This window comes from Drosophila biarmipes, chromosome 3L, assembly GCF_025231255.1.
Source record: "Drosophila biarmipes strain raj3 chromosome 3L, RU_DBia_V1.1, whole genome shotgun sequence".
NCBI classification, from domain to species: domain Eukaryota; kingdom Metazoa; phylum Arthropoda; class Insecta; order Diptera; family Drosophilidae; genus Drosophila; species Drosophila biarmipes.
The window spans coordinates 19,468,243-19,494,491 of NC_066613.1; the positions used below are offsets into that span (position 1 = coordinate 19,468,243).

Below are 26,249 nucleotides of genomic sequence, written 5' to 3' on the forward strand. Positions count from 1 at the left end.
CAGCTGCTGTTGATTTATGGGGCCTTTGCCGGAGTCCAATGCACTCGCTTGTTAAAAACTAAATGCAACAATGGGGAGAAAAATGTAAATTGCTAAATTATGCGAGGTTAGCTACTGCTAGGACGCGCTTCCCCTTCCAATTTTCCAATCTTTTTTCTGCGCATGCGCGGCGCAATTCTGGGCTGCTGTTAGTTCATTGGATTTATCCAATGTTGCGGTCTGCGCTAAATTGATTTGAATTTTCCGCCGCATTTTCCTCTGTCTCTCTGGTCGCAAATGAATGTTAGTGGTTGCCGGTTTGCCCCCTCAAAGCACTGGGAAGCTGCGTCCCATGTGGGCGTTTTATTTCTGCTAAATTGGCAAACCACGTTGGATCGTACGGCTTTATAAAAGCAGTAGGTGTGTGGGCGATATATCTGCGTGTCTGCATCTGTCTGCGCGCTTGTGCCGGCACTTGTTTTCCCTTATGTAATTTCTTTGCAAATTATTTTCTTAGTACCCGGCTCGGGCCTAATTCAATTTGCGGTTTTCTGCTTAAGCCAAACGTTCCCAGAGGAATGCCTCTCGGAATGCGGAATGATGAGGCTCGTAGTTGTGGCGGTTAGGCCACAAAATTCAAATTTGTAAGTACTTAAGTGGTAGAGTGGTTCTCAGAGGAATGTGGGAATCTAAGTAGAGAGTTCTCGGTGAGTAAAGTTCAAAACAATATAAGTTTTGATAAGAAAAACGAACCTAAACAAGGTTTAACCAACTTTTTTTAGTTTCTTTTTGAAAGAGAAATCCCTCCTTTACTCTTCTACTAATAAAATAATTTTAACTTCTTTTTCAATTACTTTGAATATTAAACCGCTTCAAATCCTATATAATTCCATTAGCTACACCATTTCTCCGACTTTCTGTAAGATTTAAAAACACTTCTCTTTCAAAGATGCATCTGTTATGGTTTATAGTAGGGTTGCTACTATTCCCCAGTCCCGCGGAGTTTATATTTCTGAAGGGTAAACTTTTTATAACTAATAAGCAATTCAATAAAATTCATAACTCTAAGGTTGCAATTCTGGCGGGTCCTGTATTAACGAGAAATGGAGGAATGCCACTCATTGGGGCCTAGTTTGCATGGAATGGATGGAAATGAAGAAAAATGAAGTCGACAAATGTCGTAAGCCCTGGAAATGCTGTCACACTGCGGAATACCAAAAAAAGATTAAATATTCAGAGGGCTAACCGTGAAGAGCTAACTTTAATATCAGCAATGTTACAACAGCTCAGAAACTGGTTCCTAATTTAATGAGCGATTAAAATAAATATAGTCAAAACAAAAGGGCACGAGCTTCTCTTGTTCTTTTGCAAAAGGGTAGAAAAAATGCTAGTCATAAAAAATTACCCAAAAGCCTCGTAAATGTTAAAATAACACTAGCAAAACAAGTGATAAATAAGATAATACACAAATTTCGCAAGAAAAGTGTCTCATAATACTAAATGTTTAATGGCAAGTTTAGTAAAGATTTTTATTAGATTTTTTCTCCCTCATATAGGTAATATAGGTATGTGAACAAAACTCTTGAATTTACCATAAAAATTAAAAATAAATTCAAAATCTTATGCAAAAAATAAGAATGACGGACATCATACCAAATTTATAATCAAATCGCATTAAAAACGCTAGAAACAGCTGGAAAATCGCTAGCGTTTTTAGACACAGTTTTAAAAGCACTGGGTAAAAGTATTTTTGATAGTTTCATCTGATTTGCAGGGCAGGTCAGGGTTATTCTAAATGGACGATTGGACAGCTCAGGGTTACGTGGAGAAACGTCTGACCCAGCGGGGGAATGATGGCGAGGGAGGTGGATAACACTCCCGCCGAGCTCCAATGGAAAAATGCGTATTCATTACAATTGATTGACAGACGACTGGACTCGAGCCCAGACCAAATCAATTCATGCCTGAAGTGAGCGCCCAACGGACCATGGACCATTTACCAGTTGCCAAAGAAAAAAACCAGGCACCACTGACCACCAGCACAACCACAATGGACAGCTTTTTGCAGCCTCAATTAGACTTCAGCAAAAAGCCAAACACAAGCTCACACTTAGAATAAATATTCTAAGTATTTGGAAAATATGTGTAAGCCTAAAGAACATTATTTTGAATTAATTTGTCTATTATTTATAATTTAATAAAATAAAATAATAATGATAAAAATACCCCAAGCTTTAATATTTTTGGTGTGTTGAAAGTGCCCAGGGAATGCTAATTTTAAATCTCTAAATAACATAGGTATATTTTTCTGAGAATTATGACAATGATTCTCCAGTGACATGGAACATTTACTTTCCACTGCTGCGGTTTTCCATTGTCCAAAGTTTTAGCAAATGTTGTAGTAAATTGCTTTGACTTTGGATTTTCTTTTGTCTATGCTTAATTGCTTTTATCATCTATTTTATATTGTTTTTTAAATTTGATCGTTTTGAAGGGCTTTGTTTCGATGAAATATTTTCAAGTTCACTGCGTGGGTAGAAAGTGTTGTGTTATGTTTTTTATTTGGTTACACGATTTCTTGTTAATATGTTTTTTTCTCTGCGACTTTTGTTGTGCACATTTTGCGTGGGTCATGGTTGGCATTGTTGTGATCTCGAGAGTGGTATCCGTGCGGATCGCTGGTTTCGAATGAGTCAGCTTCCCGGCGAGTCGGAAGTGAATCAAAGCGATCTAAAATGAAGCCGGTACTTCAGAGTACTTCAACTTGCATTGTTCTGGGAAGTCAGTAGGTTGTGAATGGGTGTATCTGTTTCTAGAATTTTCTTGGTGACAGTTGTTGACCCCTTTCTGCCCGTAGAATCTTGTCAAAATATAAGAGTAGCCACTTCAAGAAGAGAAAGGTTAAGCTAAGAAGAAATACAGAAACGGTAGACAGGTAAAACAAACAAAATCGAGTCAAATTAACCGCGAAATTGGATGTTTCTCAATGGGTTTTTATTTCTGGCAGTTACGCGTTAACTTTTTACATTTTTTCGAAAGCCCGGCCAGCGAGCTGTAAAGTAAGCCCAGAAACGAACTGTTAAATGTGTCATAAAACCGCGAGAGCTGTCCGGTTAAATGAGTCGCAAACAAATCGGCGACCATAAATAACCCAAATGGCCGCTCGAATGGCAAATTTCGTGAGATTCTGCACTTTGATGCGCTCTCTAGCAGTTCGTGAAAACGTGAGCTTGGTTGAGTTTAGGTTGAGTTGGGTTGAGAAGAGTTACCTAAGCGTAGCCTGCGGGAAAAACAACTGGGAAACTGGGCAGGAAAAACGAGGCGTTGCCAACTGGCCAACTGCAAACTATGGACCAGTGCGCAGAGGGCATTGCTCACTTTTCAGGGGAAAGCCCGTGAAAAACACGCGAAGAAAAGGGTGCTTATTGGCTAATAATTCTTTTTTTCTTAAATTAAAATATTTCTTGACTTTAATATACCAACGCAATAATATCTCTTAAAACTTAAATTACAAACAAAAGGTTTTGAGTAATTATAACAGTAATGAGATTACCCAATCGATACTTTATATACAATATTCTTAAATATATTTCATAAAAACCTTTTTAAAAATATTTGAATTTAATAAATCAGTTTTAGCTATACAAATTTAATAATTATTTAAAGAATCATTTTAGTTACAATAATTTTTCTGCAAATTTTCATAGATAGCCATTTGAAACTCCCACAAGATCCGAATTTAAGTACCTTCTTTATGGCAGTTTTATTTTCCACATGTGCCAAACCATCCACAACCTTAACACTCCACTTCTCCACTTCCCTTTTTATGCTACATTTCTTTTATCTATCATTTAGCATTGACCCAGATTCCTGGAAAGGCGGTGCAAGACAACAAGCTCGGGCCATATGTGCCATGTGTATAAATAAGACACCATCTTGAGGTGATCGCCGAGTGAAATGTCAGCATTAGTCAAAGCCAAATCAAATGTATGGCCGTAAATGAATATTTATGGCACTTAAAAACTTGTGCGACACATGCAAATCCGAATGTGTGTCAAGCCGGCCGGAAATTTGCCAACACACACGCAGCGAAAATACACAGAAATAAAAGCACCCAATGCGAATAAATCAAATGGCACTTCCGCTGCAACGTGGGCAGCACGGCTCTAAAGAGCCGGAGAACCCGAACCGCCAGCCGAATGAAAAGTGACAATTTCATTGTGGAAGACGTCGAGTGTTTGCAGCCCCCAGACAAGCGCCCAAGTCAATGCCGCGGGACTTCGTACTTGTAAACAATTTTGGCTCGTTTTTGCTGATTTTTTGCCTTGGAGTGGAGTAGCCCACGCACAGAAATACGGCCCAGACAAGCTGGCCACCTCGTCTATCGGGTAATTCATTCATTTCCAATACGCCCCAGCTGCATTCACAGCTGATTCATTCACTCGATCATTGGTTCGTGTTCCATTCATGAGACATTTTTGACAAACAGTCTGCGGAGTGGCTGCTTTTTTGGGTCGTCACCGCAGTCATCGTGGTCGTATTGCTCTTAGCCGTGTTCCAGAGATCACTGGCCATAATTGGCAGCGACCATCGATCAGTCGCCTCGCTAATGCGGGCTTGTGGGCTTGTAGGCTGCATTTAGCCGGTGATTCCAGTTCCCAAAGATTTAGTGCATCGCCTTGGTTTTGGCTTACAAGGCGGCTTGGAATTGGGCGATTTGTTGGGCTATAATTGCCCACATTATGCGGGTTCGAGGTGGGAATGAGAAACAGGTGATAAAAGCTAATAAATCTTGGTATAGCTTTACCATTGATTTATACAAACAAATTGAGTTCTAGGCGGAAGAATTTGTATTTTATTTTCTTCGGTTTCCTCAAAATAAAACCTGTATTCAACAACTAAACAACGGGAAAACAATTTTAAAAAAATTATATAAAAAATAAATTATTCCTACGGTTAGTGAAATACTCAAAGAGAAAATCTGTAATCCCACATTCCGTTCCTCTAAAACCATAAACAACTGATATCTGCAACTTAAGATCTGTTTTTAAACGCATTTCATAAGGAAAACCAAAACATTTTGTATAAATACAAAGGCAAGGCATCGCTTTAAAATTCATTTCAATCGATACAGATTAACTTTCCATCAACAAAAGACTACCAGACTATATCGACCTTGGGGCATTAGTCTTATGCATAATCGGCTGGTCCAAAATGCATAATTATGCAGATGAAATATCAGCTGCCCAAAAGTCTGTTTTTCTATCTGCCTATTTAGTCGGTCGGTTTTGGCTTTGAGCTCTCCTTTGGGGCTGAAAATTAGATAGAAATTAATTAAATGAAATTAAGTGGCTAATTTGGGATTCGAATTTCTTTAAAAGTAAAAACAAAAACCAAACAAGCCGCCCAAATTAATTACGCATTTTCATAGAAAACGTATTAAACTAGTGGAATTGACGACAGAAAAACATATCACAAAAAGAAATCATTAAAATATATTTGTAAATAGTTCGCTCAACTTTAGAATTTTCTAGCCATAAATCTACGGAAATTTGCTTTGCTAATGCTATGTTTGAACATAAATTTACGGTGCTATCTTAATAGTTTATAAATGTTGCTAATGTGCTAAAATTAATTTTTGTTATGCTGAATTCGCGAGAACGTGAGAAAAGAGACAATGTCTGGGAATTAATAAAAAATACTTGCAGAAATTCGGCAAGATGTATTCCACGAAATCTTCCCATTTATTATTATATGAAGGAAAATTACCTACAGTAAAAAAATATATTTAAGTAGCAAATTCAAATGAATTTATCTTTCTGTATTTTAAAGTTATTTGATTTGAAGTGCCCCTTTGGCGCAAGTCTTCTATTTTGGGTCTATCACCATAATTTGTTAAAACAATATTTCTGCTTTGGTTGTCAAATATTGTTGGCGACATTAGCACATCATTAGCGCTATTTGTTGCTATTTCAGGCCAAGACTTTTCAACCATTTCTGGTTTTGGCTACTGATCTGAGATCCTCCTTCTGGGTCCATTATGCTAATGGCCCAACAGCGGCCTTTGGAGTCCACAGTGGTTGGCAGAAATTTATAATAATTTATAAAATATTTCTCCCCACTGGATTGCGCATAAATCTGCATAAATTACCGATCTGGAAACCCTATATCCCATTCCCCTCCAGGAATTGACAAGTTTTCAGCATTTGTCTGGCGCGTTACGCGACGCCAGCGATGGTAATCTGCCACAAAGACTGCGAAGGCAGCATACCAAATGAGGATGGCCATCACGTGTGGGCGCCACTTGGAGTGGATGTGGATGCCACACACTGGCCACTAAAATGAGTAATAATATTCAGAAAATCACCTTGAAATGAACAAATTAGAATTGGAAAAAATGTTTACGAACAAAATTAAATCCTAAGTTCGAAATAATAGAAAAGTTTACAAAAATATATAACTAGTAAGATATTTCAGTAACTCTATTTCATACTTTATAAGATTTAAAGTCGTTATATTTTGATGTAATCTTGTAGGGCTTTCAAATTTCAAATAATTTGCTGAGCTATTTCTCTCAGTGCCTTTAAATGCACACCCTATTTGTATCTATCTCCTTCATTGGTGTCTATAATGCGTGTAAGATTTAATTTCCCCTTACGATCTAAAGCCGTTTATTGTGGCGTTTAGGGCACTTTCTCAGCCCCGTTCTGGCGATCATTAATCATTTCTCTGGGCGGGGCTGGTAAATATTTTGACCAATATTTGTACCAGTTTTATCGTTCTTGTTTTTCCTCGCTCGGCTTTTGTTTTTGTAGTTTCTGAATCTTTAATTTGCTGTAAATAGAGCGTGTGATTGGCCCCGCCGTCGCCAACGAAGCTGATTTCAACTTTTTTTTTGGGTTTTTGTATCTCAAAATAACATTTTTAATGCCTTTTGATTGATTGATTTCGCTTTTTATTTTGTAAGAATCAAAGAGAATCAGCAGAGTGAGTGTTTCTTTGTGAAATCAATCCCTGAGATAGAGTGTTCGGTTACATTTTTGTAATTGTTTGATTGACAGATGGAATTGGCATCGTTGGCAAAACAAAAATTGATAAAGTCAATAAAGAGTTTAAAAATATTTTAGGCTGTCATGGCTTCAAATGAGTCATCAACTGGGGATATCATCGGTCTTTTACTAATATTTTCAGATGATCAGCCAACCCTCTCGTAACTGACCTTACATCCAACGACCCAATAATTACATGGTTAAGTCAACTTGAAATATTAGCTGCTAGATACATTACCCACATGATTAATGGAGCACTGGGAAACCAAGCCCGGCCAGCTAAACCTCAGATTATCGACGAACCTGAGCAGCAAGTACGCGAGAGGAAGATCTAATAGCTCGCCTTACGACCAACATCGAGTGGTTGGTAATGCGAAGTTACCCAATCGCGGTCTCTCAGGTGTTCGTCTGTCAATGGATGACAAAACCAGTGTAAGACCTCGTGTAAGACGCAGACTTTCCACTCCCCTTGGCCCCTCGGTGCCATTTGCCACTTGGGCAATTTGCCACGCTCTTTAGAGTGTATCAAATTCAAAATAATCCAGCAACAAATTGCCTCCGAAAACGTGATCGAGTTGACATTGAAATGTTGTTTTGTTGGCAAACTGGCATGGAAAACTTAATAGCTGCGCCACACACATATCGCCCTATGAAATCAACAATTCCATAATGAACTAAACAGAATTCGACTGTCGGGCGTCATTATGGTGAAAAGAGCGGAACGCCTCAATTGATAATGAAAATACACAATTAAGAGTTCAACTGATTTAACCCGACAAAAATTGAAAAGCCTCCACATAAATTTAGGTTCCCCTTCAATTGAGTTTCGCTTTTCGGACACAATCTTAGTACACACTAATGGTTATATAATAAGAAATATATTTATATGTATTTTAGTTATCAGCACAAGATGACATAAGCCTCGTAGGTATTTGGCACTTATTGTTCTTGACTTGTCATGTAAATCGTCTGACCGACAGGTTTATAAATCAATCCACAACCTTAACATGGGTATTTATACCCCGTTACGATCGGGTCTTGAGTCTCCCAAGACAAGAAATGGCAATGTTCTCTTATATAAGATGCCTATCAAGACTGTAAATCAGTTGTTTAAAAAGCACATGTCGGGAAATAGAACTTGAGAATTTCAAAGATACTTTAGCAGGGAACAAGATGAATATTTTTGATAGCAAATAGGGTGTGTGCCTACCCTCAATGGGTATCTGATTGATGGGTGATCGTGTGGCAGAGTTCTATAAATTATAAATTAACCACACATTTCGCACATCGCTTCTGTGTGCAATTCTTTTGGCCTAAACATCCAATCGATTTCCTGTCGAAACTTTCTATGGAAACGCTGCTTAACGATTGCAACTTTATAATTAGAACCTTCACAAGAAGCCAGGAGCCGGCTCATCAAAAGCTGTGGCCTGCCACCGCTTCAAGTCTTTACGATGTCTTTGGCCATGGCTCTTGAGATTGAAACGTCTCTTAATTGCATGTTAATTGCTCTAACCACCTGAAAAGAGACAGCGAGAGACAGAGAAGAACTTGCAGATCGCCGGAAGATACACAGCCGCAGAGCGTCTCCGAAGAATTCACCAGGGGATTGTTCTGTTTTCTCCTCGTCGTTGCTTTTCTTTTTGCCTCTGTGTACAAAAAACTGGACTGCAGGTTCGGGCTAAAACAGTTGCACTCATTTGTTGGCCCAGTCGTTCTAGCCGCTCTTGATCTTCCGTTCGGATTCTTCTGTTCCTCGAGTTCTTCAGCTCGCCAGCTCTCCAGCTCCAGTTCTTGGGTTCTCAAGTTGCCCAGTGCAAGTACCCGGCGAAGTACGTGTGGCTATATGGCTGCGTCTCTGCCTTTTGAACCAGCCTCTGGCTGGCGGAGACAAAGACAAGTTTTTCAAGTTTTCCGACGGGGGCACATGAAGTCATTCAAGTGGAAGCAACGAACTGGACGGTAGTCGTGGACAGGCGAAAGGCTTGTGGTCTCTGGTCTTCGGTCTCTTGTCTTTCCTACTCCGAGCTGTCATTCGCACTTGAAGATCAAGTGATATACGTCTGGCTATCTGGCCGTCTGTCTCTCTATAGGCTACGTCTTCGGGCACCAAGACGGAGTAGAACCACTGGCAGTCGCATATTTACATGGTATCAAGCAAAGTCTATGGGGAGCCAATAAGTTTCGATTAGATAAGAATCGGGTACTTGACGCACTCGCACTCCCAGACTCCTTTGGAGGTGTTGTTGTCGCTGTTCAGATGGTGTAAGTGAGCAAGTTATAGACCTCTTCACGTCATAAGCATTGGGAAACTGTGAAGTGCTCTAGATGCTATAGAAACTGACTAACTGTGATCCCAAGTGGTAGAAAAGGGGGTCAAATAGTGGAGGTAAATATTGAAAAAGGGGCTGCAATATGATAATATTTTAAAAAGGATTAGGAAAATCAAACTTTAATCCCTTCGGAACTTGAAATTACAAGATCAAAAGGATTGTTCTTTCATAGTAATAATGATATAAATATTCAATGATGGGATACTATAATGTGGTCCAAGTTCAAACAAGTACCTAGATTAAATATGATCTTAAATGGTTCCAAAAGGGGTCAAATGTTGGAACTAACTATTATAAATAGATGAAATGATATTGCTCAAGCGGTTTCTTTCCTTTCTGTATAATAACAATGCGAACTACATTGTTCTGGTGGAGATCCAAAGTCCCGGCTCAAGCCCTAAACTTAATAGCCACTTAACTTTCATACTTCTAAGAACTTCCCAGCCCATCCCCACAAACTGACCGCATTGTAACACCTCTAGAGTTTAAACTGACTTGCGCCGCGATAAGGTTTGTATATAACCTGGATTTCGGTGTAAATAGTTGGGCCTGCCCCTTTATCGCCCCGTCGTAGTTCTGTGTACTTTGTGGGGCTTGGATAGACCTCTTTGTATATACGTGTATGGAAAACCCCGACAAAAGCGGAGCACTGACCCAATTCAAAACTGAAATGAATATTCCTAAGGTCTGTAAAGAGGCCATTGTGCCGGTGTTTTTGTACGGATTCACAGTCAGGTGTTAATTAAATTTATTTAAACCCTCTTGGGGTAAATCTACGATTTCCAAGCTCCGATACGCGGCAAATGAAGCGTGCCCAAATGTAAGTGCCCTTTAGGGTTGGGCTACCAATTCGGGAAATAAGTTGACAATTTGAAGGGGGACGCGAAGCGGGCCCAAAACCAGAAACCTAACCACAGCAGATTGGTTCGGTTCGGCTTGGCTAGTCGCAGCCTCAGCCCCCACAAAAATTTCAGCTAAATGTAATTGCCAAAAGCATCAACCACTTTTATCACAAAACCCGTCACTTGCGCCGACTGTGTGTACGTATGCCAAATGGCCACAGCATACGTTTTGGACATAATTAAGCCATCAAACCAAAATCGTTGCCATTTGCGTTGACAGTAACTTGTCGCTGTGTTGGACAACGGTGAGCACAGCAGACTCGGCGCACAAAACTAATTAATTAAAATGAACTACTCAAAATGTTGGCAACACTCGGCAATTTTTGTTTTGGCATTACGACACTTGTGGAACGATGAGTTGGGACTTAAACGAAGTTAAGCGATAAAATCTAGTATTACCAAATTGCCGGTTTAATGGCTAAATAGAATTTATAACTGATCCTGAAGTGAATGGTTTTTATTTACATTCTTAAGATTCAACTATCCGAAAAACAGAATCGCAGAAAATACGAAAAGGTATGGGATTTCGGTATAAAAATATAGATAAGATAATATAAAGAAAATTATATTTTTAATAATCCTAACATTTACATAGCCCAAAAATTTTACAAAAATATTTCATTAGAACCACTTACTCAAAAATTTATTTCGACATTTAAAATATGGAAATCTTTTAGATGCCTAATAAAATTTATATTATAAATGAATCGGAATATATAAAATAAATTGGATATAGTTATAGATTAGTGTACCATATTTATATATATCCTGTAAGCTCCAAGGTTACCTAAAGACCTCACCCCTGACTTCCTAACAAAAAACGACGGCCATGGAAACCCAATAGTTCCTTAAAAAGAACCTTAAGCAAATATCCAGTGAATAAGTAGTCTCGAAACCATGCAGTACTGCTGGCTTCCACAGGAGCGACGAGAGCCCGTGCATCGGGAGAAACCCCCAGTGGTCCTCTCGACCAGCCGATACCAACGCATCCGGGCCAATGCCACCCAGGCGGCCAAGCAGGAGCAACTGCATCAGCAGCAGCTGCGCAACGAGGCGGAGGAGAAACTTCGCATCGGAGGCGAGGAGCTGCTCCGTAAGTTTGCCGGTCGGAATCTGTGCATCTCGCGGGAGGAGGAGTGCGCCCGGGAACTCAAGCAGATGCAAGAGCAGCAACTGGAGGCCAAGCGCCTGGCGGAGGAGGAGACCAAGGCCTCGCGGCTGGAGCACCAGAAAACCAGAAGAGAGCGCATCGAGGCGGCCCAGAAACTTCTGGAGCAACTGCGTCCTGGTCCGCGTGAACTACAGTGTGCCCGTCTCCAAAGTGAAGTCATGCGAAGCGTCAATGTCCAGCGGGAGGTCCAAGCGGAGTTCGCCAAGGCCACCAGGCGACAGCAGGAGCTGGACAGGAAGATCTTCCAGGAGCAGGTGCTGCGGGGCTTCGAGGAGGCCCAGCAGCGTCACAGGGAGCAGTGCCAGCAGCTGGGCGAGCACAAGAAAGAGCTACTCCAGTTGATTGCCGAGCGGGAAAGGGAACGACAGGTGTGCATCATTTTTACACACACATTTTTACGTCATCTAAATAATTCCTTTCATTATTGCAATACCAGGCCATAAAAGCCAAGGAGCTGGAGGAGGCTCTCCAGGAGCGGGAGCGGAACCAGCGCATGCTGAAGGAGCAGCAGGACAAGGAGAAGGAGCTGCAGGCCGCCAGGCAGCGTCAGAAAAGGGAGGAGGCTCTGGCCTCCCTGGTCATGTCTGATCAGCGCCAGAAGCGCCTCCTGATGCTCGAGGAGATGGAGCAGGTGCAGTGCGATGTCCACAACAAGGCCAAGGGCCATCTGGAGCAGCTCAAACGGGACAGAGCCAGGGAGCGAGTGGAGCAGCGCATTCGAAGGAATGAAAAACTGGCCAAGGAACTGGCTCCTCGTCTGCACTACAGTGCCCGGGAGGATGAGGAGCGCCACAAGAGGCAGTTGGAGGAAATGCGAAAGGTCCACAGTGCCGAGCAGGCCAAAAGAAGGGAGTCCCGAGAGCGGGCCAAGAATGAACGTTTGGCTGTCCAGCGGCAGGAGGAGGAACTGGCCAGGAAAGTGAAACAAAAAGCTGCAGAGGATCGCAAGGAGGCAGAGAAGCTACGCCTCCAAAACGATCTCACCAATGTCCAGTTTAAGCAGCAGCAAAGGCAGGAGCACCTCCAACGCATCAGGGAACTCCGCCGGGAACTCGATGACCAGGTGAGGAAACGCAACGAGGAGGAGACTCGACCAGGCACCAACTACAACCGGGAGGCCCAGTTGGAGGAGCTGCGCGAGGACGCCTTCTTCTTCGACTATGCCCGCCAGCTGATGGACGAGGCCAAGGCCAAGGGATGTCCCTTGAAACCATTCATCAGGGCTGTTGGCCAGTACAAAAACGATAATCGCATAGGAGCTGAGATACGAATCCCTCGACATATGGTCACCAGGTTGCCCATGGGGCGGCGAACTCAGGGAGATAGCCTGGCGGAGGGCAAGGAAAAAGCCCTGAAGGAACAGGAACCCAATGCCAAGGAGCTCAGTGAGGAGGAAAAGCTGCTGAGACAAAAAATCAAGGAAAACCTCAAGAAAATCGAGGCTCTGGTGTTGCAGGATGGGGAGACAAAAAAAGATACAAAAGCGGTTTAAAAACTAATATTTATAATAAGATCTCTGAGGCCCTTAACAGTTCTATGACAAAGTTTACTTTTTCTATTTTCTTTCAATTTTGTATACCCTGAATATCCAAAAGCAACACAAGAAACCTCAAAACAAAGTGGTTGAAAATAAAACCCCTAACTTGACATGAATTGTGGTTAACTTTATGGCTTGTAATTCGAAGGCAAGGTATTCGAGTGATATCCATTTCAACTGCAAAGTGCTCATCGACTGTATTGAATTGCAATTAAAGGTGCGAAATTTAATTCGCCCAAGATCGATTTCCAATGACATTACTCACTGGGCGAATTTGTTCTTTGGGTTTTAGTTTCCCAAATTAATTTCAAGAAGTTTCAGATTTATTCCATTGGGTAGCAGCCTTTGAAAAATATGTTGCAACAGTTTCAGTTTTCTAGAACACGTAACAGGAGAAGGGCGCTCTAGAGAACACCGAAAATATTTAAAATAAATAAAATTTAAAACCTTTTCTCAAAAGCAAACCAAATTACTAGTAACAGTTTTGCGCGAATAGATACGAATATTAAAAGTGAAATGGCCCCAAATGTGGTGTACACTTCCGGAGTTCTTACGCTGAACATCGAAGATCTGAGGAAACTCGTTGACCCCGCCGAGATCGAGTGTTTGGAGCACATGAAGCGGGAGGAGACGCGCTTGAAATCCAGTCGCCAGGACATCCAGAAGAGGCTGAATCAACTGCTTAAGCGTATCACCGATCTGTACGAGCAGGTGGAGAGGGACGAAATCACGGAGCTGGAGTTCCAGTCTATGAACGCCGTAAGGAACTTGCTCAGCCTGCGGCATCAGAATTTCGCGGAGAGACTCGTTCGCGTGGGAACTCAGCTGGCCAGGACAAAAGTGGAACTGAAGCGCCGAGAGGTGGCCATCTACAAGGACCTTAAGGCCAGGGGATTGGTGTAACAAGCTGAGCAGCAAGACCAAATATGTTCATAACTTGGGAGACCCTAAAAGTACCATCAGTAGTTGTGTAAAAGAATCGCTTTCATGGAATCATAGTAGAGAGCTGGAGAATCTGGAAATGTAGTATCTACCCAGGACCTTATAGATAGAAAGGTGTTAAAAATGTTTTGGAGAATTTTATAAAAAATATTTTTAAATTTTTTTCAATGATTTCTTTGGGGCCATTATAAGAGATAATGTAAACAATGGAAACCTACAGATATGCAAATGGAATTTTTTTCCTATTTTTTCTGGTAATATAGTTCCAATTAATTTTCTTGGGAAATCCCAGATTTTACAATGGAAACTTACAGCCCCAAAGAGGCATAAAACCGATTTGATTACTGCCACCCCCAAAAGGCATTGAGTAGGCCAGTGAAATATCTATCTTGAGTTGTCACTCCAATGGGCTTTCAGCGGTTCAGTATTACTTGGTGTTTGGAGTTCTATTTGCCTTCTAAGCAAAGGTCTGGCAATGAATGGCAGGCATTTGTAGTGGTGCTGGTGGTTTCTTTTCTTTTTTTTTTGGTGTTTGGGTATCTTTTCTGTATTTGCCCGACGCTTAAAAGTTTTTATCTACTCTGTTTTGGCTGTGCTTGCGATGTCGTCGTGAACTTGTTGATTTTAGATACAAACTCGAGTCGTTGTCGCTGCTGTCAGTCGCTGTAGTCTTTTTTATTTGCGCAACGAAACGAAAAATACATTTCAGAAAATTGTCAAAAAAAAGTAATACCCACCGGCGAACCCAGCGACTTGAAGGTTAATGTGGCTTCTTCCATGCCTTGTGCACTTTGTGTTTGATTGCAAATAAAGCCGAAACAAAAACGAAACTTCAGCCAAAAGGAAGTGGATCTTCGGCTTGCGGTCGCCAGACATTTATGAAATACTGTGTCCACACTCGCTTCTCGGAATTGATGTTTGAATTATGAATTTAGTCTGACACAGGTAGGAGCTCCTTTGTTCTTCGCTCAGTTTGCCAATTAGGCGAAGGATTTGCCAGCCGGGGAAACTGGTTGTGAGATCATATCGTGTTTGCCGGCTAATTATGTTAAATGATTTGGCAAATGATGTCCGTCTAATGGAGTGTGTCGAGCGGTTTAACAAAGGTTTTACAACTTAATAAATTGAGATTATTTTTCATACAGGGTTTCGTTTCATGCTATTCAGTGGAGATCACACAAGTGATTTTTTTTACCCTAAATTTTGCTTGACTATATATACTTACAAATGTGTTGTTCAATGTAGAGTGATTGTAAAGATTAAAACTTACCTGAAAAGAAAAAATATAAAAAATTAGTAATGTCAAAGCAATGTACATAATCCATGAGATATGGGATTAGAGAAATCTAAAAATAGAACCGATCTCATTATATGTTCATTACGGGGAAGCATCTCCCATAAAACAAATCTTCCTTTTCCTTGTCTTACACAAAAACTGGCTCTTACACATGTCCTACAAAATACCCCAAACATTTTAATAGCTCATTAAAACAGTGGCTACATAAAAGCAACGAGGGTTCCGTGAAATTTAAGTAGCACACAGAATCATTAAAAAGCAAACACACATGTGACATCAAAAGTCTTATGTCTCAACTTCTTGCGGCATCACACAGAGCGAGTGAAAAACAAATTTGTATCTAGCGCGAGTCGATTGGAATTAATTGTTTTGACATTTTACTGGATAACCCCCTAAAGCCCCCACCTCCAGCACCCTTCTAATTTACAGATGAGATGCCAATCTAGGGTTTTGCAAAACACTTGAGAGCAATTAAGTGTGAGTGCGGCTGACTTTACTGGCCCCATTGTCACTTGAGATTTTAGTCTGTCGTTTTGCATTCCAGGGGTAATTTACAGGGCGCCAGACTCTATAAGGCGCCAGATCTTGTAATTACATATACATACAAGGTTACAATGATATGTATGCCCTAAAGAACATGTGCTTCCTAAGATAAAGGACCACAACTTGCCCTAGTTATACGTCTTACTCCAACCTGTCATTTAATTTCAATGCTTTATTTTTATAGCAAAATAGTTTTTCAATAGTACAGTTTTATAAGACTATTATAGTGGATTTTTATGACTTTATATTTATAATTGGAATTTTTCTGCGGCTCTTGGTGGTGTTACAGCCATAAAAAATGTTTCCAAAGCCATTAAATATTTTTATTGATTCACACATCTGCAGTACACATTTTTCAAGTGTCAGCGGTGTCAGTGTCATTTAGATAATGCAGAAACCTTCGGAGCGACAATAAATAGAACAACAATCGAAGAATCGTGGCCCCAGAAAATCACGAAGCCCACAATCCATGATTTGTGCTTGTTGTAATAAAAACAAAATCGGAATAATACAGAAAATTAAGCCTGAAAAATGAACCAGTGAATAATAATCGTAACAAAATACTGGTCTTAGCCCGGCCGGCGATTGGATCGGCAACTCTTCCGCTTTGTAATTAATCAATTTCAGCCTCGCAATGCATACAAAATAAATCGCCCGCATTGTGTGAGAAATCAGCAGCCGTGCTGCTTGGTTTTATAATAAAAATGTTAAAATTTACGAGACAAAGGCGAAACATTGACGGCGGCAACATGTATCCGACGGATCGGATGGGATCGGGTCTGGGGCTGCGACTGGCGAACTACAACTCGAGAGGCCAAACATCCGCAGTGGAGGGAAATTTTGCATTATACGAGCGGCGAAGTTCCTGGGCACATGTATTGTGTTTATGGACTTTCGTTAAATGTTTGCCAACATTATGAAAGTGGTTGGGGCCAGCAGAGAGGCTGGGAAATGCGAGATACGGTGGTTCAAGTTGCTTTAAATATGGGAAAAGCTAAAAAATGCCTAGATTAAATGTTATAAATTATAAAACAAATCAGAAAGCAGAGCCAGACTAAAAATTAGATTTTTAAAACTCAGAAATATTTTATAAATGTCGATTTGATTATATTTCTTTTCTTATATCATATAACAGCTTTAAAGCCTATCTTGATCAGAACTTCAGAAAATCGTATCATATCAAGGATAAATGGTTTATTTTTTAAAATTTCAAACAAAACTTTCTACAAACTTACAATAAAATAAATCAAAATAGAGATATTAATCCAAAAATGTGAGAAACCACTTAACACATATTTCAGAAGAATCTTATGCTCTGTGACTCATTTAAACGTAGAAAATTCTGGACTGGAGCCTGTGTTATCTCTGGGTTTTCCAACCTTTCCACTGTGCCTTGCTGGGCCCAAGAGTTTTTCCTACTTAGCCACGGCCTATAATTTATGTTTGGCTGCATTTAACCGCCAGGCAACCAGGCGGCCGGCGAGCGCATTTGGTAGTCGTGCCGTTTGGGCCTGGAAATTTGACTGCGGCTAAGCTTACTTCCTTGGCCTGGCCCCGTATCGCCCATTGAGCATCGCAACGCATAAATCAAACTTTGGTCTCGGCACCGAGGTTTTCCGCGCCACAAATTGTGCTTGTATTCAGAAGAAACGTTCGGCTATATCAAGTGGCCAGCTTCTTGGAAGTCGGATGGGTATGGCTTGAAAAACCGACCAGTTGTCCAACGAATTTATGGGCTTTTAATGTTGCAAACTTCTTTTTCTCTCTCTCCTGGCGTTGACACTGTAGCGGTAAATGTTGATAAATTAATTCGCTGTAGTGCTGCAACGTTGCAGGTTCCAGGTGAGTCAGAGGACCCCAAAAAGGGCTCCACAGCAGACGTCCAAAAATGTCAAAATACCGGCAGGGGCTTCCTTTGGAAAACCACTTTTTGTAAGGCTACAAATGTAAGGTATTTTTTGGTATTATAAAGAAATTTCACATCCATCAAAATCAAAGTTAAACTGCCTTAATCCTCTTTGAGGTCTCAGGTGTCAGATCAATTTCCCTGATTGCCAAAATTTTTGTAAAGAGCCAAGATTCAAGATTACACATTCACAGAGTTCAAAAAACCTTTATTGTTACGCCCTTTTGTTATTGTTTCGGTTTCATCCGCGCGATGAATCTTCTAATTAAATGAAATGTTTAGTCATTAGGCCGTAATTTCACTTTGGCGAGGTGAAAGTCATAAGAAAAGACAACCGGGGGAAAGGCAGAAAGTAAAGACACTAAATCATCTGAGCGGCAATTAAACAGAGTGAGAAAAAGCTCTTCATAAATTACCGCAATGCGACACGCCCACTTTGTAAAAGGGAAGCAAAGGTTTTTTGTCGGCAAGCGGAAACCATAAGTGAATGAATGACAACACTCAAATCGCATATTCATTTGCCAAAAAATTAGTCAGCCAAGGAGTTTGACTCAAAATAAAACGAAAAAGCCATCACTTATGACAGCAGGGAGCTTATGTGTAAATGCGGAATAAATTTTACTTTTTTATATGAGTGCACTTCAAATTTATTGATTTTTTTGTGATCATTGCCCACACGTGTTTGAATTTGGCAAACAAAATATATTTATTTGCTTGGTGACAAACTGAAGATACAAGATATGCGTTTTTGGTTCATACAGAAGTTGTATCTATATCTTTATATACTGTTATTTTTAGTAAAAAATCAAAAACTATACCAATCTTATATACTATACTTATCATACTATCATAATTGTATTATTTTCGTAATAGGACTTTATGGTATAGTATTATATCTTTGTTTAAAAGCTAGGCTAGAACTCTTCTTCTTGTAGTTGTTCATTGCTTTTCCTAGAAGTATATTCTCATTCCAATGGAATTTGGCACGCGAAAGGGTTTAGAGATTAGATATTATGGGGACATATATCTGAACATTCTAAGCATATATCTAAGTGATAAGGTTACGCGCTGTTGTGGTTCGCACCTTGTCCGCCGGGAAGCGCACCTGTTGCCCCATCGATAAGGTTTTCGGCGGTTTTTGTGCTTTTTTTACCTGTGCGGGCGCCAAGCGAAAGGTCGGTCGGACTTTTCAATATTTACAAATAATTAAAAACGGTAATTGGCTTTGCTTGTCGGGTCTAAATAAACAATTGTTTTGCCGCTATCTGAGCGCAAAAAGTTTGCTTGGCAAATTGTCGCGGCGCTCGAAATAATAAAACGAACAAAGAATTAGTCGAAATAGAGCTGAGGTCTGGAAATAGATGGCCTGGGTTTGCAGTGCAAATACTATAGGTAAATTTGCATTTGTAAACAAAAGTCAGCAAATGTTTGCCAAGCGCTTTTTGCACGTCTCTTTGTACACTGGTTTCCTGCCAGACGAGATCCATCGCAAGTTGATCTTAACTTTTGTGCAGGGGAGGCCTCGCAGAAAACGTGACTTTTGGCGACTATTTGTTGCGAGTGTTTTTAATGGGGAAGATGGGCCAACATTAATGGAGATCGCAAGGTCTGATAGGGCGATGTGCTAGATGCAAAAATAAGATACTACATTAGGTATACTGGGCATGAGGCAAAGGGGAGGAAATAAACGACGATCCTATTGAAACTCTTCAATGAGTTGGAATTATTAACCATAAATCAACACACACTCCTTGCGAACACATTGTCCCCACATGCTTAATCCATTCAAGGTTTTTTCCCATCGCCAATTAAATTTCATGAATGTAATTGCAAATCCATTGAACAGATCGCCACGAGATATACAATTTTGTATCTCTTCGCTACTTCTTTTTTTGGCACTCCATTTGAATTCGGTGGCCATGTCCTCGGCTGCTTGTTCACGTCTCTTTTCGAAACATCAGAAAAAGATACCGCCAGGCCCAGAGACATCGGCAAACTACTCACGCCTACAACTTCACTGCGATCGCCACAATTCCAGGCGGATACTCTACGAGTACAGTGGAGGACAACTATAAAATACCATTAATATGTGTTCCCAAAAAATTATGGATATTAAAAATTAGTCTTTTAACAATCATTTAACATATTACTATTATTTATATTAACTTATATAGTAATACTAAATATGATTGAGTACTAAATAAATATAATGTAAAGGAAATATTCAAAACGGTCTGTAAATATATTTTTTTCTTCATCCTCTTAAAAAATAATATTTTATAAAAATACCCAACAACCTATATCTACTGTACCCTCTACAGATGATATGTGTCTAGTTTTTTGTAGCTGTATCTTTTTATCTCTGTGTTTCGGCCGCCTCACTACAACAAAATGTTACGCAGTAAAAGGCAGTGGCGTTTTTTGTTGTTCCTGGGATTTTGCAATCTACCAAAAAAATAACAGTCAAACAGCAACCACAGTTAAATGGGCAAATAATTAATTGGTTTTGTGTTTTTTCATGAACGATTTTTCAGGCATTTAAGATAAAAGTTTTAGAGGCTTAACCTTAGCTCCGCATAAGCGGGCCATTCAAAATGCGTTTTGTTTGAGATTTAATGCCAAGTTTTATGCGAAAAGCGGCCCAAAGACTTCTGAATTTTTATGAGTTTGCCAAATTTGTTTTTAAAGGTGTGAATATATGATTGTTATGTGTGGTTTGAAGATCAAGCGAAATGCGGTTTCCTTGGGAGCAGAAAAAAGCAAGAGATGTAAATGAAAGATGTGGCCGCAATTATTGATTGCCTCAATTAAGAGCGGCATGACTTCTTCTTGTGCTCAATTGCGGTAGCCAACCGTTCGTATAGCATTTTAATGAATAATATTCGCTCGCTAATGGGTGAAAGAGTGCCGGAGTACTTAATCAACAAGTGAGGAGGAGAAAAGTTGTGCAAGTTGTGGCTGCTGCTCGTTGCACTTGCAACACCAGCGGCAGCCGCGTCAGGCAGAAACTTCTGCAACACGTTTTGCCCGGCGGGCCAAGTTGATTTCAAAATAAGGAGTTAATAAACTGCAGGAAGAAAGGCCGAAGGGGAAAGATGATATGCGCCTGCAAAGTGTCAAATAACTCAAAATGTCACAGCAAATGCAAAAACAAATGGAAAGTCATTTTTCCCCCCAGCTGCGGACATGTTTATGTTGTTAGGGAGCAGCCAACTCGTTTCACTGCACATGGTGAGTAATAATCTTTTTTTTTCCACTTATCAATTACAAAATTTTGAAGAAACTTAAGAAAATGAGACCCTTTTTTATGGAGAACAGACATGTGGTAGAATACGATAAAAAATTGGGTTTTTTGGATAAGAAACTAGATTATACATACATTCGAAAATACTTAACCAAAATTAAATATGGTTTATGTTCGGATCTAACATAATTTATAAAAAAATCCGTAAATTGCAAAGAAAATACAAATCAATTACAGAATATTGCCAAGAACTAAGGTGGTTTTGAGTACTAAGTGGAGCCTGAGTGCTGTTTAAATGTACCTGTAACATAAATCTGTCATCTGTCTCAAATCCATTTAAAAAGGGCGTAACACAAAGTTAAAGCTCTCTAAGTGCTCCAAATCGGTGAAGGAAAAGAGTTTAGCACCGTTTATAAAATACGATGGGCGAAAGGTTTTTTTTTATGTCAGGGGTCTTAGTACTCGAACGAAGTTTGCCCCTTTTTGCTGGCCCCGGTGCTCATTATTCATGCTCATCGGCGCTGCCATGTGGCTATAATGCAATCTTGGCCAGCTTGGCCGACACTTTGGGCGCTCATTTAGCCGGGCAACCCGCAGAGCCACTGCTGTCGCCGCCCCCTTCCTTCCACGACCCTACGCCCCTGTGCCTGACCCTCAGGGTTTTTGCATTTCCAACTAATTCCCCGGCAGCTCGTCTATAAATCTCACTCGGAGTGCAGGCTAATGAGGCCCGAGGGTGTGTTTTGGCAGCAAATTAACTCATTGCCACTCACAGCTCACAGTTCTTCATCTTCCTCGCCGATCACCCTTCTAATTTGCATGGATTGCACTGGGAAAAACATGGCAATCAATTTGATAAAGAAGAAGTTATAGAAAATATAAATGTTTTAATAGCAAGGAAAGTTTTCATTACATTTAACAAAGCATCTCCTAAACACACAGCTCTAAAAATATATTTTAAGCTGTTGGTTAAAAGCGGAAGTAATCAGATACTTAGTTCCAAATCAATAATACTATTGTTTCAGTGTACATCTGACATTGAATACCGCCGTCTGCGAATGCAAATGCCCAGCTGGTGGATCTAAAAATATGCAAGATATTTGCTCGGCCGCACAGACATCGCCTTAATTAGACTCGTTATGAGTGGTCAGTTTTGCCATTTGCAATTTGCAATTAAAACTATGCACCCGAGTGCTTCGACGGATCGTCTGGCACTGTTAGTGGAATTGGAAGCGATTCGCGGAGTCTGGTGCCCCACACGCGTCGAGATTCGAAATGGCATCGGATTCGATGGGGCTGGCTTTGAAGGCTGGTTACCAGATCGAATGGGATCGCATGAGCCATTGCTTAGCCATGCTCTATGAAGAGTGGCTCCCGAGCGTTTCCGAACGGGTTCTACTGACTTTATAAATCACTTTATCGGCTCTAAAGTGTGCAAAGCCGGACTTATCTGAGCTGAAATTTTAAATGATCTTCACATTCCTGACGGCTTTCAGATCTTAATTGGTCAACCAATATAAGCATTGGGAAATAATTTTGAAAAGACCTTTGCAATATCCCATATCCTCTTCGCATTCCATAGGCTTTGAAATCCTTGAAAACTGCCAAAGCTGCTGTCAAATTGAAGAACACTTTTATCCATTTCTTAGGCGCAAACAAAGTCCTGGCCGCCAAACCTCTGAGAAATCCACTCAAACAACAGAACTTCTAATTCAATCGAAAGGCTTCAGCTCAGCCCGGATCAACTTTAACCTTTAACTTGAAGTCTCCGGCGGGGAACAAAGCCGGGGAAAATAAAAGGAAAGAAGCTAACCCAGCAAACACTTGATACACTTCATGGCCCAGGCCAAACAACAAACAAAAACACAATGTTCCCTATGTATTCGAATCGCTTCTGTTGTTGTTGCTGTAGTTGTTCTTGTTGTCTGCTTGTTAACAAATTTCAAAGTGAAATATTTCTGGGAATTCTTGCCAAGGCACAGACACACAGCACAGATGAACCCAGTACACGGTAAAAATGTTTAATAGATTTCTTTATGAGACATAAGGTTTTAAGATTAATATTGCCGACCAGAAGCTAACGTTTTTTGGCTCAAAAATACTTTGCTTCAATGATATGGTATAATTATCTGGCAATCTTATTTTGAAGTTAAAACATATTATTTTTCTCAGTGCAGCAACTGACAAACAAAGCGTATGTGCCGACATCCCCAAAACCCCTGTTCCACCCTCTCCCTTTCCACATATACAGAAGTTGGTCTTTGCGCATGCGCAATGAAAAGAGCGCAGAAAATGCGAGGAAGAAGAAGCTTTTGGGGATTGCGCAAGCGCAACATAGGAAGCAGAACAAGTAGAAATAAGTTCAGGTTTTCCTGCCAAAGATACCCTTTAATATGCATACTTTAGTATATAATTTAATTAGGTTTAAGCAAAAAGATACACCCAATATGCCAAACAAAAATACCTATTTAATTTAAATAAAAAAAAAATGATTAAACAAATTTATGAGTGTCATCATCTGATCACCATAAACATTTTTAACAACCAAATAAACTAATACCCATTAAAATTAGAAAAAATGTTAATTAAAAGTTAATTGGAGTGAGTGAAGTACCCGGTGGTATTTCGCTTATACCGTGCAAAACAATAAAGAGGAAGGACCGGGCAGACTCTGGAATTTTTATGGCATTTCACATGGTTCAAGCTCACACTTACACCACCACCTCCACCCCCCACCAGACTCACACAGATACTGAATCCACCGAGTCGTGTGTGATCATCACAAAAGACTTCCATTGTCTCTTCGGGAGATTTCATGGTGGAAGAAAGAATGGAAGGAAGGACGGCCGGGGCTCTACATACATTTTCCCCTGCAATCGTCGGCGCGACATGTAAATTAGTGCAAAGTATTTGCATTTTAATGTAAAGACAACAACAATGCCGCAACAACAAACTCAATTTGAACAGAAAATTGCAATTAATGCAATTTGCATTGTAAATTGCAGCTAAAAAGGGGAGCCCTTTAAAAGTTGGCGACATTAAAGCGACAATACGGAAAAGAGGTAAATGCGATTTGTGAAATTGCAGTCATTCCAATGAAAGAGATGAGATGGTCATAAGATAAACCTCAAGTGATCAAAGAGCCCGCCTTAATCGAGATTGTACGAAAAAGTTTTAAGTGCAACAGGCGGGGACCTACTAATGGAGCATTATTTCAAGAGAAATTACTTGTGAAAAGGCTTGGTTACAACAAAATATTGTTATATTGTATCGATTGTTAAAAATGTAATTACCCAGAAAATATACACAAAAATTGGTAATAATATGATCAAGAATTTAGATAACCCTATGTGGAACTAGGAAGTATTTTACTAATATTATTTTGTACATCCTTTGATTTTAGAACCATATTTTATTTGATTTGCATTCTTAGAAGGTACAAGACATATTTCTAAGGCATAAAAAAATACCTTAATCCACCAAATAATAAAAAAAAGTTTTTTACCGCTGCCCTTTCCTTCTTATAAACAATTTTCTTAAATATCATTAATGTAAATTTACATAAAGAGGGTCTGCCAAATATGACAAAAACTATTTGAAGGCCCCCCAAGCATATAAATCCTTTAATTACAGCACTTTTAAATGCTTCGCTTAAAATTTACCTAAAAAACTGCAGCTATTTCCACTTCCAGATCGACGACCGGTTGTCTTATTGCAGCTCCAATTATTTTCAAAATTTCCTTTATCCTTGGCGCTGCCTGTACCGCCGTTGTTGTTGTTAATATTGCCGGTACCGCCGATTATAAAGCTGGTGGTCTGAGTGTTGTTGTTGTCCGTATTGATGTTGTTGGTGCGATTGCCACTCGAAGAGCGGTTGGTTAGTGGGAACATGGCATGTATCTTTTGTGGTTCGTCGGCTGCCTCATGTATGTATCCGTATCTTTGGGGGCACTGGCATATGTATCTGTATCTGAATCTGTAGCTGGCTGGATGTAGTTCCAGCTGCGAATCCTTTCAAGTCGATTTTGTCCAGCTTCTTGGGCCAAATTCCTCGCTTGTATTGCCCTTCTTTTGGCACTTTTGGCAGCACGTACTGATGTGGATTTTTCCCTTATGCTTTTTCGTTAAATTCGTCTTCGAAATACATCTGCAGAGCCGGCGATGGATGCTTTACGAAAAAAAAGCGCACTTGTTTAAATTTATTATTTTAATTTTCTTCACACCTTGCGATCAATGAGTTTCCGTTTCGTTATCTGAGTTTTTGTGCAAAGAGTTTTTCTGATAGGAAAGTGATTTTAATGATTATACAATTGATTCATTATTTATTTACTTCATTTTTTGACTTTAAAAATAATAAATAAAAATTTTTCAGATTTTGGAAACTGATTTTAGTTCAGTATATATGCCAAATAAATTTCAAAATACCATATCATTCTTTGGAGACACAATTTTTAAAACCAAATAACTTTCTTTAAAATAGCACCTCCAAAACGTTTGCCTAAGCTGGCGAAACTTGGGTGAAACCTTTTTTAATGGCTATCTAATCTGCTGTTGTCTTAACCTGTGAGTCAACTGGAAGACCTAGAATTTCGCCATGTAAACACTAAAAGCCTTTGCACATTTTTCAGACGAAACTGAATTCCTAGACAACGACACACACACACAAAATCGTATTTAAGCTCAGGTAAAAATATTACATTTATCCGCACTGTGGTCACATTACGCATACGTCACATGGAGCTTGGTTTAATTTATTGATTTTCGCACATTTTTGAGGGAACTTGTCACGTTCTGCGATTTGAAACCGTATCCAGAGAGGCGAGTGGGAAAATGCCGGTTGATCGGTCGCGAGTCGTAAAGATTTCCCGATCGGGGCGCTTTCCTGCGACTCACATGCGGTACGCTTGCGCGAGCTTTGAAGTGCGTTTCGAAACTGAGCGCAAAAAGCCAGAAAAGTGCCGGAGAACCGGAGAGCAGAGCCACCGAGTCGCACAAGCAGTCTCCACTCTGAGCCAGCCGAGAGAGCACAACTCTCCGAAACTCTCCACTCATACCGGTTTTCCAGTACCGCCCGCTCTATCCCTCAGATACGCGATCTCAGCACGGCGCTCGCCGCTTATCAGTTCCACTATCACTATCACTCTTTTTTCAATTTGCGCCGAGGAAATTCATTCACGCTTCGTTGTCGTTGAATTTGTATTTATTTTCGTATACCCCTTACTTGTGGTGTGGGTATGATGCATATAAAAGTGCTGATTCCAATTCGTAAGCCAAGTATTTCTGTGGTATGACCTCATTGATCTCAGAGATTCTAAGAGCTACAGCTGCCAATTTTGGTATGTAGGC

General features: G+C 40.2%; 4 protein-coding genes across 10 annotated transcripts in view; 3 read left to right on the plus strand and 1 right to left on the minus strand.

Moving 5' to 3' along the window:
• Window positions 1-25,822, minus strand: part of LOC108034978 (protein TANC2) — a 51,640-nt gene extending 25,818 nt beyond the window's left edge. For 4 of the 7 annotated variants that reach the window (XM_017110306.3, XM_017110304.3, XM_017110305.3 and 1 more), the window contains exons 1-2: window positions 25,601-25,822; window positions 24,566-25,071 (exon numbers count right to left, since the gene is read on the minus strand). In XM_017110306.3, the coding sequence (XP_016965795.1) occupies window positions 24,566-24,794 (229 nt within the window). In that variant the 5' untranslated portion in view covers window positions 24,795-25,071; window positions 25,601-25,822. Of the gene's footprint in view, window positions 1-24,565; window positions 25,092-25,464 lie in introns of all 7 variants that reach the window. The other 3 variants (XM_017110302.3, XM_017110301.3, XM_050886744.1) reach the window with 3 other exon arrangements.
• LOC108034981 (uncharacterized) lies at window positions 929-1,321 on the plus strand. Its single transcript, XM_017110309.1, has 2 exons — window positions 929-998; window positions 1,049-1,321. The coding sequence occupies exons 1-2, from the start codon at window positions 929-931 to the stop codon at window positions 1,222-1,224; spliced, it is 246 nt and encodes an 81-aa protein (XP_016965798.1). The 3' UTR covers window positions 1,225-1,321.
• LOC108034979 (trichohyalin) lies at window positions 11,161-12,926 on the plus strand. Its single transcript, XM_017110307.3, has 2 exons — window positions 11,161-11,802; window positions 11,871-12,926. The coding sequence occupies exons 1-2, from the start codon at window positions 11,161-11,163 to the stop codon at window positions 12,924-12,926; spliced, it is 1,698 nt and encodes a 565-aa protein (XP_016965796.1).
• Window positions 13,335-14,075, plus strand: LOC108034980 (uncharacterized). Its single transcript, XM_017110308.3, has one exon. It carries the CDS (start codon window positions 13,488-13,490, stop codon window positions 13,872-13,874), a length of 387 nt encoding a protein of 128 aa, XP_016965797.1. The 5' UTR covers window positions 13,335-13,487; the 3' UTR covers window positions 13,875-14,075.
• Window positions 25,823-26,249: the final 427 nt, after the last annotated feature.